Raw genomic sequence first — 14,553 nt, 5'->3', positions numbered from 1 at the left:
TTAGAGGTACCGTTCAGCTGGGGATCAGATACAACTACAGTTAGAGGTACCGTTCAGCTGGAGATCAGATACAACTACAGTTAGAGGTACTGTTCAGCTGAAGATCAGATACAACTACAGTTAGAGGTACCGTTCAGATCAGATACAACTACAGTTAGAGGTACCGTTCAGCTGGGGATCAGATACAACTACAGTTAGAGGTACCGTTCAGCTGGAGATCAGATACAACTACAGTTAGAGGTACCCGTTCAGCTGGGGATCAGATACAACTACAGTTAGAGGTACCGTTCAGATCAGATACAACTACAGTTAGAGGTACCGTTCAGCTGGAGATCAGATACAACTACAGTTAGAGGTACCCGTTCAGCTGGGGATCAGATACAACTACAGTTAGAGGTACCCGTTCAGCTGAGGATCAGATACAACTACAGTTAGAGGTACCGTTCAGCTGGAGATCAGATACAACTACAGTTAGAGGTACCGTTCAGATCAGATACAACTACAGTTAGAGGTACCGTTCAGCTGGAGATCAGATACAACTACAGTTAGAGGTACCCGTTCAGCTGAGGATCAGAAACAACTACAGTTAGAGGTACCCGTTCAGCTGAGGATCAGATACAACTACAGTTAGAGGTACCGTTCAGCTGGAGATCAGATACAACTACAGTTAGAGGTACCCGTTCAGCTGGGGATCAGATACAACTACAGTTAGAGGTACCGTTCAGATCAGATACAACTACAGTTAGAGGTACCGTTCAGCTGGAGATCAGATACAACTACAGTTAGAGGTACCGTTCAGCTGAGGATCAGATACAACTACAGTTAGAGGTACCGTTCAGATCAGATACAACTACAGTTAGAGGTACCGTTCAGCTGGAGATCAGATACAACTACAGTTAGAGGTACCGTTCAGATCAGATACAACTACAGTTAGAGGTACCGTTCAGATCAGATACAACTACAGTTAGAGGTACCGTTCAGCTGGGGATCAGATACAACTACAGTTAGAGATACCGTTCAGCTGGAGATCAGATACAACTACAGTTAGAGGTACCGTTCAGCTGGAGATCAGATACAACTACAGTTAGAGGTACCCGTTCAGCTGGGGATCAGATACAACTACAGTTAGAGGTACCGTTCAGATCAGATACAACTACAGTTAGAGGTACCGTTCAGCTGGAGATCAGATACAACTACAGTTAGAGGTACCCGTTCAGCTGGGGATCAGATACAACTACAGTTAGAGGTACCCGTTCAGCTGAGGATCAGATACAACTACAGTTAGAGGTACCGTTCAGCTGGAGATCAGATACAACTACAGTTAGAGGTACCCGTTCAGCTGGGGATCAGATACAACTACAGTTAGAGGTACCGTTCAGATCAGATACAACTACAGTTAGAGGTACCGTTCAGCTGGAGATCAGATACAACTACAGTTAGAGGTACCGTTCAGCTGAGGATCAGATACAACTACAGTTAGAGGTACCGTTCAGATCAGATACAACTACAGTTAGAGGTACCGTTCAGCTGGAGATCAGATACAACTACAGTTAGAGGTACCGTTCAGATCAGATACAACTACAGTTAGAGGTACCGTTCAGCTGGAGATCAGATACAACTACAGTTAGAGATACCGTTCAGCTGGAGATCAGATACAACTACAGTTAGAGGTACCGTTCAGATCAGATACAACTACAGTTAGAGGTACCGTTCAGATCAGATACAACTACAGTTAGAGGTACCGTTCAGCTGGGGATCAGATACAACTACAGTTAGAGATACCGTTCAGCTGGAGATCAGATACAACTACAGTTAGAGGTACCGTTCAGCTGGAGATCAGATACAACTACAGTTAGAGGTACCGTTCAGCTGGAGATCAGATACAACTACAGTTAGAGGTACCGTTCAGCTGGGGATCAGATACAACTACAGTTAGAGGTACCGTTCAGCTGGAGATCAGATACAACTACAGTTAGAGATACCGTTCAGCTGAGGATCAGATACAACTACAGTTAGAGGTACCGTTCAGATGGAGATCAGATACAACTACAGTTAGAGGTACCGTTCAGCTGGGGATCAGATACAACTACAGTTAGAGGTACCGTTCAGCTGGAGATCAGATACAACTACAGTTAGAGGTACCGTTCAGCTGGAGATCAGATACAACTACAGTTAGAGGTACCGTTCAGCTGGAGATCAGATACAACTACAGTTAGAGGTACCGTTCAGCTGGAGATCAGATACAACTACAGTTAGAGGTACCGTTCAGCTGGAGATCAGATACAAGTACAGTTAGAGGTACCGTTCAGCTGGAGATCAGATACAACTACAGTTAGAGGTACCGTTCAGCTGGAGATCAGATACAACTACAGTTAGAGGTACCGTTCAGATCAGATACAACTACAGTTAGAGGTACCGTTCAGCTGGAGATCAGATACAACTACAGTTAGAGGTACCGTTCAGATGGAGATCAGATACAACTACAGTTAGAGGTACCGTTCAGCTGGAGATCAGATACAACTACAGTTAGAGGTACCGTTCAGATGGAGATCAGATACAACTACAGTTAGAGGTACCGTTCAGCTGGGGATCAGATACAACTACAGTTAGAGGTACCGTTCAGCTGGAGATCAGATACAACTACAGTTAGAGGTACCGTTCAGCTGGGGATCAGATACAACTACAGTTAGAGGTACCGTTCAGCTGGGGATCAGATACAACTACAGTTAGAGGTACCGTTCAGCTGGGGATCAGATACAACTACAGTTAGAGGTACCGTTCAGATCAGATACAACTACAGTTAGAGGTACCGTTCAGCTGGAGATCAGATACAACTACAGTTAGAGGTACCGTTCAGCAGGAGATCAGATACAACTACAGTTAGAGGTACCGTTCAGATCAGATACAACTACAGTTAGAGGTACCGTTCAGCTGGAGATCAGATACAACTACAGTTAGAGGTACCGTTCAGATCAGATACAACTACAGTTAGAGGTACCGTTCAGCTGGAGATCAGATACAACTACAGTTAGAGATACCGTTCAGCTGAGGATCAGATACAACTACAGTTAGAGGTACCGTTCAGATCAGATACAACTACAGTTAGAGGTACCGTTCAGCTGGAGATCAGATACAACTACAGTTAGAGGTACCGTTCAGCTGGAGATCAGATACAACTACAGTTAGAGGTACCGTTCAGATGGAGATCAGATACAACTACAGTTAGAGGTACCGTTCAGCTGGGGATCAGATACAACTACAGTTAGAGGTACCGTTCAGATCAGATACAACTACAGTTAGAGGTACCGTTCAGCTGGAGATCAGATACAACTACAGTTAGAGGTACCGTTCAGCTGGAGATCAGATACAACTACAGTTAGAGGTACCGTTCAGATCAGATACAACTACAGTTAGAGGTACCGTTCAGCTGAAGATCAGATACAACTACAGTTAGAGGTACCGTTCAGATCAGATACAACTACAGTTAGAGGTACCGTTCAGATCAGACACAACTACAGTTAGAGGTACCGTTCAGCTGGGGATCAGATACAACTACAGTTAGAGATACCGTTCAGCTGGAGATCAGATACAACTACAGTTAGAGGTACCGTTCAGATCAGATACAACTACAGTTAGAGGTACCGTTCAGATCAGATACAACTACAGTTAGAGGTACCGTTCAGCTGGGGATCAGATACAACTACAGTTAGAGGTACCGTTCAGCTGGACATCAGATACAACTACAGTTAGAGGTACCGTTCAGATCAGATACAACTACAGTTAGAGGTACCGTTCAGATCAGATACAACTACAGTTAGAGATACCGTTCAGCTGGGGATCAGATACAACTACAGTTAGAGGTACCGTTCAGATCAGATACAACTACAGTTAGAGGTACCGTTCAGATCAGATACAACTACAGTTAGAGGTACCGTTCAGCTGGAGATCAGATACAACTACAGTTAGAGGTACCGTTCAGCTGGAGATCAGATACAACTACAGTTAGAGGTACCGTTCAGCTGGAGATCAGATACAACTACAGTTAGAGGTACCGTTCAGCTGGAGATCAGATACAACTACAGTTAGAGGTACCGTTCAGCTGGAGATCAGATACAACTACAGTTAGAGGTACCGTTCAGCTGGGGATCAGATACAACTACAGTTAGAGGTACCGTTCAGCTGGAGATCAGATACAACTACAGTTAGAGGTACCGTTCAGATCAGATACAACTACAGTTAGAGGTACCGTTCAGATCAGATACAACTACAGTTAGAGGTACCGTTCAGCTGGAGATCAGATACAACTACAGTTAGAGGTACCGTTCAGCTGGAGATCAGATACAACTACAGTTAGAGGTACCGTTCAGATCAGATACAACTACAGTTAGAGGTACCGTTCAGATCAGATACAACTACAGTTAGAGGTACCGTTCAGATCAGATACAACTACAGTTAGAGGTACCGTTCAGATCAGATACAACTACAGTTAGAGGTACCGTTCAGCTGGAGATCAGATACAACTACAGTTAGAGGTACCGTTCAGATCAGATACAACTACAGTTAGAGGTACCGTTCAGATCAGATACAACTACAGTTAGAGATACCGTTCAGCTGGGGATCAGATACAACTACAGTTAGAGGTACCGTTCAGATCAGATACAACTACAGTTAGAGGTACCGTTCAGATCAGATACAACTACAGTTAGAGGTACCGTTCAGCTGGAGATCAGATACAACTACAGTTAGAGGTACCGTTCAGCTGGAGATCAGATACAACTACAGTTAGAGGTACCGTTCAGCTGGAGATCAGATACAACTACAGTTAGAGGTACCGTTCAGCTGGAGATCAGATACAACTACAGTTAGAGGTACCGTTCAGCTGGAGATCAGATACAACTACAGTTAGAGGTACCGTTCAGCTGGAGATCAGATACAACTACAGTTAGAGGTACCGTTCAGCTGGGGATCAGATACAAGTACAGTTAGAGGTACCGTTCAGCTGGAGATCAGATACAACTACAGTTAGAGGTACCGTTCAGCTGGAGATCAGATACAACTACAGTTAGAGGTACCGTTCAGATCAGATACAACTACAGTTAGAGGTACCGTTCAGATCAGATACAACTACAGTTAGAGGTACCGTTCAGCTGGGGATCAGATACAACTACAGTTAGAGGTACCGTTCAGCTGGACATCAGATACAACTACAGTTAGAGGTACCGTTCAGATCAGATACAACTACAGTTAGAGGTACCGTTCAGATCAGATACAACTACAGTTAGAGATACCGTTCAGCTGGGGATCAGATACAACTACAGTTAGAGGTACCGTTCAGATCAGATACAACTACAGTTAGAGGTACCGTTCAGATCAGATACAACTACAGTTAGAGGTACCGTTCAGCTGGAGATCAGATACAACTACAGTTAGAGGTACCGTTCAGCTGGAGATCAGATACAACTACAGTTAGAGGTACCGTTCAGCTGGAGATCAGATACAACTACAGTTAGAGGTACCGTTCAGCTGGAGATCAGATACAACTACAGTTAGAGGTACCGTTCAGCTGGAGATCAGATACAACTACAGTTAGAGGTACCGTTCAGCTGGAGATCAGATACAACTACAGTTAGAGGTACCGTTCAGCTGGGGATCAGATACAACTACAGTTAGAGGTACCGTTCAGATCAGATACAACTACAGTTAGAGGTACCGTTCAGATCAGATACAACTACAGTTAGAGGTACCGTTCAGATCAGATACAACTACAGTTAGAGGTACCGTTCAGCTGGAGATCAGATACAACTACAGTTAGAGGTACCGTTCAGCTGGAGATCAGATACAACTACAGTTAGAGGTACCGTTCAGATCAGATACAACTACAGTTAGAGGTACCGTTCAGATCAGATACAACTACAGTTAGAGGTACCGTTCAGATCAGATACAACTACAGTTAGAGGTACCGTTCAGCTGGAGATCAGATACAACTACAGTTAGAGGTACCGTTCAGATCAGATACAACTACAGTTAGAGGTACCGTTCAGATCAGATACAACTACAGTTAGAGATACCGTTCAGCTGGGGATCAGATACAACTACAGTTAGAGGTACCGTTCAGATCAGATACAACTACAGTTAGAGGTACCGTTCAGATCAGATACAACTACAGTTAGAGGTACCGTTCAGCTGGAGATCAGATACAACTACAGTTAGAGGTACCGTTCAGCTGGAGATCAGATACAACTACAGTTAGAGGTACCGTTCAGCTGGAGATCAGATACAACTACAGTTAGAGGTACCGTTCAGCTGGAGATCAGATACAACTACAGTTAGAGGTACCGTTCAGCTGGAGATCAGATACAACTACAGTTAGAGGTACCGTTCAGCTGGAGATCAGATACAACTACAGTTAGAGGTACCGTTCAGCTGGGGATCAGATACAACTACAGTTAGAGGTACCGTTCAGCTGGAGATCAGATACAACTACAGTTAGAGGTACCGTTCAGATCAGATACAACTACAGTTAGAGGTACCGTTCAGATCAGATACAACTACAGTTAGAGGTACCGTTCAGATCAGATACAACTACAGTTAGAGGTACCGTTCAGATCAGATACAACTACAGTTAGAGGTACCGTTCAGCTGGGGATCAGATACAACTACAGTTAGAGATACCGTTCAGCTGGGGATCAGATACAACTACAGTTAGAGGTACCGTTCAGCTGGAGATCAGATACAACTACAGTTAGAGGTACCGTTCAGCTGGAGATCAGATACAACTACAGTTAGAGGTACCGTTCAGCTGGGGATCAGATACAACTACAGTTAGAGGTACCGTTCAGCTGGAGATCAGATACAACTACAGTTAGAGATACCGTTCAGCTGAGGATCAGATACAACTACAGTTAGAGGTACCGTTCAGATCAGATACAACTACAGTTAGAGGTACCGTTCAGATGGAGATCAGATACAACTACAGTTAGAGGTACCGTTCAGCTGGGGATCAGATACAACTACAGTTAGAGGTACCGTTCAGCTGGAGATCAGATACAACTACAGTTAGAGGTACCGTTCAGCTGGAGATCAGATACAACTACAGTTAGAGGTACCGTTCAGCTGGAGATCAGATACAACTACAGTTAGAGGTACCGTTCAGATCAGATACAACTACAGTTAGAGGTACCGTTCAGCTGGAGATCAGATACAAGTACAGTTAGAGGTACCGTTCAGCTGGAGATCAGATACAACTACAGTTAGAGGTACCGTTCAGCTGGAGATCAGATACAACTACAGTTAGAGGTACCGTTCAGATCAGATACAACTACAGTTAGAGGTACCGTTCAGATCAGATACAACTACAGTTAGAGGTACCGTTCAGATGGAGATCAGATACAACTACAGTTAGAGATACCGTTCAGATCAGATACAACTACAGTTAGAGGTACCGTTCAGATGGAGATCAGATACAACTACAGTTAGAGGTACCGTTCAGCTGGGGATCAGATACAACTACAGTTAGAGGTACCGTTCAGCTGGAGATCAGATACAACTACAGTTAGAGGTACCGTTCAGCTGGGGATCAGATACAACTACAGTTAGAGGTACCGTTCAGCTGGGGATCAGATACAACTACAGTTAGAGGTACCGTTCAGCTGGGGATCAGATACAACTACAGTTAGAGGTACCGTTCAGATCAGATACAACTACAGTTAGAGGTACCGTTCAGCTGGAGATCAGATACAACTACAGTTAGAGGTACCGTTCAGCAGGAGATCAGATACAACTACAGTTAGAGGTACCGTTCAGATCAGATACAACTACAGTTAGAGGTACCGTTCAGCTGGAGATCAGATACAACTACAGTTAGAGGTACCGTTCAGATCAGATACAACTACAGTTAGAGGTACCGTTCAGCTGGGGATCAGATACAACTACAGTTAGAGGTACCGTTCAGCTGGGGATCAGATACAACTACAGTTAGAGGTACCGTTCAGCTGGGGATCAGATACAACTACAGTTAGAGGTACCGTTCAGATCAGATACAACTACAGTTAGAGGTACCGTTCAGCTGGAGATCAGATACAACTACAGTTAGAGGTACCGTTCAGCTGGAGATCAGATACAACTACAGTTAGAGGTACCGTTCAGATCAGATACAACTACAGTTAGAGGTACCGTTCAGCTGAAGATCAGATACAACTACAGTTAGAGGTACCGTTCAGATCAGATACAACTACAGTTAGAGGTACCGTTCAGATCAGACACAACTACAGTTAGAGGTACCGTTCAGCTGGGGATCAGATACAACTACAGTTAGAGATACCGTTCAGCTGGAGATCAGATACAACTACAGTTAGAGGTACCGTTCAGATCAGATACAACTACAGTTAGAGGTACCGTTCAGATCAGATACAACTACAGTTAGAGGTACCGTTCAGCTGGGGATCAGATACAACTACAGTTAGAGGTACCGTTCAGCTGGACATCAGATACAACTACAGTTAGAGGTACCGTTCAGATCAGATACAACTACAGTTAGAGGTACCGTTCAGATCAGATACAACTACAGTTAGAGATACCGTTCAGCTGGGGATCAGATACAACTACAGTTAGAGGTACCGTTCAGATCAGATACAACTACAGTTAGAGGTACCGTTCAGCTGGGGATCAGATACAACTACAGTTAGAGGTACCGTTCAGATCAGATACAACTACAGTTAGAGGTACCGTTCAGCTGGAGATCAGATACAACTACAGTTAGAGGTACCGTTCAGATCAGATACAACTACAGTTAGAGGTACCGTTCAGCTGGGGATCAGATACAACTACAGTTAGAGGTACCGTTCAGCTGGGGATCAGATACAACTACAGTTAGAGGTACCGTTCAGCTGGGGATCAGATACAACTACAGTTAGAGGTACCGTTCAGATCAGATACAACTACAGTTAGAGGTACCGTTCAGCTGGAGATCAGATACAACTACAGTTAGAGGTACCGTTCAGCTGGAGATCAGATACAACTACAGTTAGAGGTACCGTTCAGATCAGATACAACTACAGTTAGAGGTACCGTTCAGCTGAAGATCAGATACAACTACAGTTAGAGGTACCGTTCAGATCAGATACAACTACAGTTAGAGGTACCGTTCAGATCAGACACAACTACAGTTAGAGGTACCGTTCAGCTGGGGATCAGATACAACTACAGTTAGAGATACCGTTCAGCTGGAGATCAGATACAACTACAGTTAGAGGTACCGTTCAGATCAGATACAACTACAGTTAGAGGTACCGTTCAGATCAGATACAACTACAGTTAGAGGTACCGTTCAGCTGGGGATCAGATACAACTACAGTTAGAGGTACCGTTCAGCTGGACATCAGATACAACTACAGTTAGAGGTACCGTTCAGATCAGATACAATTACAGTTAGAGGTACCGTTCAGATCAGATACAACTACAGTTAGAGATACCGTTCAGCTGGGGATCAGATACAACTACAGTTAGAGGTACCGTTCAGATCAGATACAACTACAGTTAGAGGTACCGTTCAGATCAGATACAACTACAGTTAGAGGTACCGTTCAGCTGGAGATCAGATACAACTACAGTTAGAGGTACCGTTCAGCTGGAGATCAGATACAACTACAGTTAGAGGTACCGTTCAGCTGGAGATCAGATACAACTACAGTTAGAGGTACCGTTCAGCTGGAGATCAGATACAACTACAGTTAGAGGTACCGTTCAGCTGGAGATCAGATACAACTACAGTTAGAGGTACCGTTCAGCTGGAGATCAGATACAACTACAGTTAGAGGTACCGTTCAGCTGGGGATCAGATACAACTACAGTTAGAGGTACCGTTCAGCTGGAGATCAGATACAACTACAGTTAGAGGTACCGTTCAGATCAGATACAACTACAGTTAGAGGTACCGTTCAGATCAGATACAACTACAGTTAGAGGTACCGTTCAGCTGGAGATCAGATACAACTACAGTTAGAGGTACCGTTCAGCTGGAGATCAGATACAACTACAGTTAGAGGTACCGTTCAGCTGGAGATCAGATACAACTACAGTTAGAGGTACCGTTCAGCTGGAGATCAGATACAACTACAGTTAGAGGTACCGTTCAGCTGGAGATCAGATACAACTACAGTTAGAGGTACCGTTCAGCTGGGGATCAGATACAACTACAGTTAGAGGTACCGTTCAGCTGGAGATCAGATACAACTACAGTTAGAGGTACCGTTCAGATCAGATACAACTACAGTTAGAGGTACCGTTCAGATCAGATACAACTACAGTTAGAGGTACCGTTCAGCTGGAGATCAGATACAACTACAGTTAGAGGTACCGTTCAGCTGGAGATCAGATACAACTACAGTTAGAGGTACCGTTCAGATCAGATACAACTACAGTTAGAGGTACCGTTCAGCTGAAGATCAGATACAACTACAGTTAGAGGTACCGTTCAGATCAGATACAACTACAGTTAGAGGTACCGTTCAGCTGGAGATCAGATACAACTACAGTTAGAGGTACCGTTCAGCTGGAGATCAGATACAACTACAGTTAGAGGTACCGTTCAGATCAGATACAACTACAGTTAGAGGTACCGTTCAGCTGGAGATCAGATACAACTACAGTTAGAGGTACCGTTCAGATCAGATACAACTACAGTTAGAGGTACCGTTCAGCTGGAGATCAGATACAACTACAGTTAGAGGTACCGTTCAGATCAGATACAACTACAGTTAGAGGTACCGTTCAGCTGGAGATCAGATACAACTACAGTTAGAGGTACCGTTCAGATCAGATACAACTACAGTTAGAGGTACCGTTCAGCTGGGGATCAGATACAACTACAGTTAGAGGTACCGTTCAGATCAGATACAACTACAGTTAGAGGTACCGTTCAGCTGGAGATCAGATACAACTACAGTTAGAGGTACCGTTCAGATGGAGATCAGATACAACTACAGTTAGAGGTACCGTTCAGCTGGAGATCAGATACAACTACAGTTAGAGGTACCGTTCAGCTGGAGATCAGATACAACTACAGTTAGAGGTACTGTTCAGCTGGAGATCAGATACAACTACAGTTAGAGGTACCGTTCAGATCAGATACAACTACAGTTAGAGGTACCGTTCAGCTGGAGATCAGATACAACTACAGTTAGAGGTACCGTTCAGCTGGAGATCAGATACAACTACAGTTAGAGGTACCGTTCAGCAGGAGATCAGATACAACTACAGTTAGAGGTACCGTTCAGATCAGATACAACTACAGTTAGAGATACCGTTCAGCTGGAGATCAGATAGACAGTTATAGTGAGTTGTAGGGTTCAACTGAAGGTCAGATTTGAGGCCTACCTCTAACTGTACTTGTCTATCTGATTGATTCATTGATTTCTGATTTCTTCACCCATTTTATATACTGTCTGTTGTGTCTCTGTTCAACCACCAGGGGGTGCTGTCACTCTGTCAGATGTGTTTCTGCTGCATGGCTGTGTTTCATCTTTATATATGGTCTCTTCTAGATTACTTCGTGTGTTGAGATAACATTGATCATCCTGTCGTTGTCCCCCTTCCTCTCCAGGCAGCTAAGAGGGGGATCCTGGCTCCAGGGCGGGGCAGAGGGGCCCATGGTAGAGGCCGTGGGGGCCTGAGGAGCAGGGGTAGGGGTAGGGGTGGCCGGGGTAGGGGTCTCCCTGTCCACTCTACGGTAGACCACAGACCTAAAGCCCTGGAGATCTCTGGCTTTACTGAGACTGACCTCCAGGATCTGCTGCCACACTTTGCTGTGAGTTGAGCTTCTTCAACTAGTTTTAATGAACCCTGTCTGGTTTAAACTAGTTTTAGTGAACCCTGTCCTGGTTTTAAACTAGTTTTAATGAAGCCTGTCCTGGTTTATATGAATTACATTTGGAATGTTTGTTGGAGGTCTTTATGTGATGTTTTTGGGGGAAAAATAGAAAATAACTGTTGTATTGTTGAAAACAAAATGGTTGTCAGCAGTGCTCTGATGTCTGTTTTACTTGGGTGAATCAATGAGTTCAGACTCTGGGACTAAGAGACCAGCGTGTTTTTACCTTCCTCCATCTTTCATCTTATTCCGTCTTGTTGTTTTCCCTTTTCTTCTCAAGCAATTTGGCGAGTTGGAGGACTGTCAGATAGATGAGGCATCCTGTCTGGCTGTCATCACCTACAGGAGCCGACCAGAGGCTGAACAGGTAAATGTTTAAACACCTTTCAACCCAGTGGTACAACGCTGGCCAGTCATTCTCCACCTCGTTCTCATATGTCTTCCTCTCTCTCCCTTCCTCTTCTCCTTTTCCCCCGGTGTTCCCTCTCTCCATCCTTCTCCCTCCCGTAGGCGGCGCTGCACGGTGTTCGTCTGAACAGCTGTGATCTGCATCTGTCCTGGCACAAGCCTGCCGTCTTCCTGACCTCCCAGGAGCCTGATGAGCAGGAGGCGGATCATGACGAGGTGAAGGAGATGTTGTTTCGCCAGTTATGGACTACAATATGTTGCTAATGGTTCTGAAAGGGTGTTTGCAGGATGAGTGTGTGGGGCTCAGTGCTTCACAGCTAAGGCTTTCTCCGAGGCCACGTGAATCCGATGAAAATGAGACGATGGGAGGCAAAAAAAAACATGTACGGTGTTTTTTTGTCTCGTTATTAGCCTGAGGCCTCAGGATCTTCCCGCTGCTCTGTCGTACGCTACGTTCTTCAGTCTGAGACTGCCGTCGTTGAGGTCCTTTTGTGGTGACGAGGGACAGGAGAAGTCGTACCGGACTTAAGTCATCAGTCGATATGAATCGTCTCTAACCGATCAGAGTATCCAAAGCCAAATTAAGAATTTTCAAACCACAGCTTTACCCAACGTGTTGTTCTGGCTGTGTCCCAACCCATTAGTTTCTGGACCAATCAGACAGTCCCCAATGTGTTGGCTTTCCAGCGAAGGCTTGTGGAGGTACTCCGTTTCAGACTCATTGAGGATGAAGAGGGGAGCAGGTAGCATAACGGTACTCCGTTTCAGACTCATTGAGGATGAAGAGGGGAACAGGTAGCATAACGGTTGAGATCGTTTGATCAGTAAACCCGAAAGGTTGCTGGTTCGAATCCCCGAGCCGACACTAGGTGAAAAATCTCTGTGCCCTTGAGCAAGGCACTTACCCCTAATTGCTCCTGTAAGTCTCTCTGGATAAGAGTGTCTGCTAAATGACTCCAAATGTAAAGAAACTACCGTGCTGTGCGTGTAACATTTGGCCAGATCAAGGAGTTTAGGATAGCTAGAGATGATCTTTCTACCTTTTTGTCATTCATTATAAAAGTGTTTGTCTCACCCCGTCTTGTCCCTTTTTTGTAGTTCCAGGAAGAGTCGCTGATTGATGATGCGTTGCTCCAGGACGACGACGAGGAGGATGACGACAACGAACCCCGCCCCTGGCGCAGATGAAGACGGCACCTGATTGGACGAAAATGTTAACGCAATTTTTTTTTTATTTTTTTTTGCTTTGCAGTTTCTGATTGGCTGTTTGTTTGTTTTTTTAAACTACTAGACGTATTTCACAATAGGTCAGAACCTTAACAGCTAATTCATTCTGTTGTGGCGATTCAGAAGATTACTAGACAAAGTAATGTGGGAGTTTTATGTAAATATAGTGTTTTGTTCTTCCCGCCTTTTTTTATTTGTAAAAGTAGTTTAACATGAAGATTGGTAACAGTTTTATTTTTTGTTTATCGGGTTGAAATTAAATAATACTAGATTACTTTAGAAAATCATTTGGGTGTTGACTGCTCAGATAAAAACGATGACATAAAGAGCCGTTGTTGAAACACTGTGCGATGTTTAACGGTGAGAATCGCAGAATGGTGATTTTACTAAATGACTGAAGAGTTTGACTGTGTGATATTAGGTGGCTTCTTGTGTAAATATTTTCCGTCTGGATTTTAATGATTTGTATGACAGCTTTGCTTCGGGATTCTTTCTTGGGATTTATTTTGAAATGTCAAAAAAATAAAAAATAAAGACTTCAAATGGTCAAAAAAAAAAATCTGCTGCAAAAAAAAAAAGCCTGAAAAAAGCCTGCAGCTGTGATGGCATTGATGAAACAAACCAGCTAAAAAAACATCCCACAGAAAGAGCTGACAAAATAAAGACCATTAAAAAAAATAAAAAAAATGTTTCACAAAAAGAGCAAATTTCCATATGGTTTTCCATTTACCATAAAAAAAAATTGGTAAGACAAGAACTATTTTCCATGTCCACACTTGGTGAGGCTCGGTGTCAGAAAGATTGTCTGGTGTCTCTGTAATGGTAAGTTCTGTTTATCTCTTGGTATGGTTTCTCCGTAACGGTAAGTTCTGTTTATCTCTTGGTCTGGTATCTCCGTAACGGTAAGCTGTATGGTTATCTCTTGGTATGGTATCTCCGTAACGGTGGTTATCTCTTGGTATGGTGAGCAGTGTGGTTCTCTTGGTCTGCTTTCTCCATAATGGTGAGCTGTGTGGTTATCTCTTGGTATGGTATCTCCGTAATGGTAAGCT

The 14,553-nt window shown here is 44.0% G+C and overlaps 1 protein-coding gene across 2 annotated transcripts in view; it reads left to right on the top strand.

The window, feature by feature from the left end:
• Window positions 1-14,188, top strand: part of rbm26 (RNA binding motif protein 26) — a 61,526-nt gene extending 47,338 nt beyond the window's left edge. For both annotated transcript variants that reach the window (XM_071330940.1, XM_071330939.1), the window contains exons 18-21: window positions 11,600-11,803; window positions 12,147-12,233; window positions 12,377-12,490; window positions 13,373-14,188. In XM_071330940.1, the coding sequence (XP_071187041.1) occupies window positions 11,600-11,803; window positions 12,147-12,233; window positions 12,377-12,490; window positions 13,373-13,462 (495 nt within the window). In that variant the 3' untranslated portion in view covers window positions 13,463-14,188. The remainder of the gene's footprint in view (window positions 1-11,599; window positions 11,804-12,146; window positions 12,234-12,376; window positions 12,491-13,372) is intronic.
• The last annotated feature ends 365 nt before the right edge of the window (window positions 14,189-14,553 follow it).

Source organism: Salvelinus alpinus, chromosome 10, assembly GCF_045679555.1.
Source record: "Salvelinus alpinus chromosome 10, SLU_Salpinus.1, whole genome shotgun sequence".
Lineage (NCBI taxonomy): Eukaryota > Metazoa > Chordata > Actinopteri > Salmoniformes > Salmonidae > Salvelinus > Salvelinus alpinus.
This window is presented reverse-complemented; position numbering and strand designations above follow the sequence as displayed.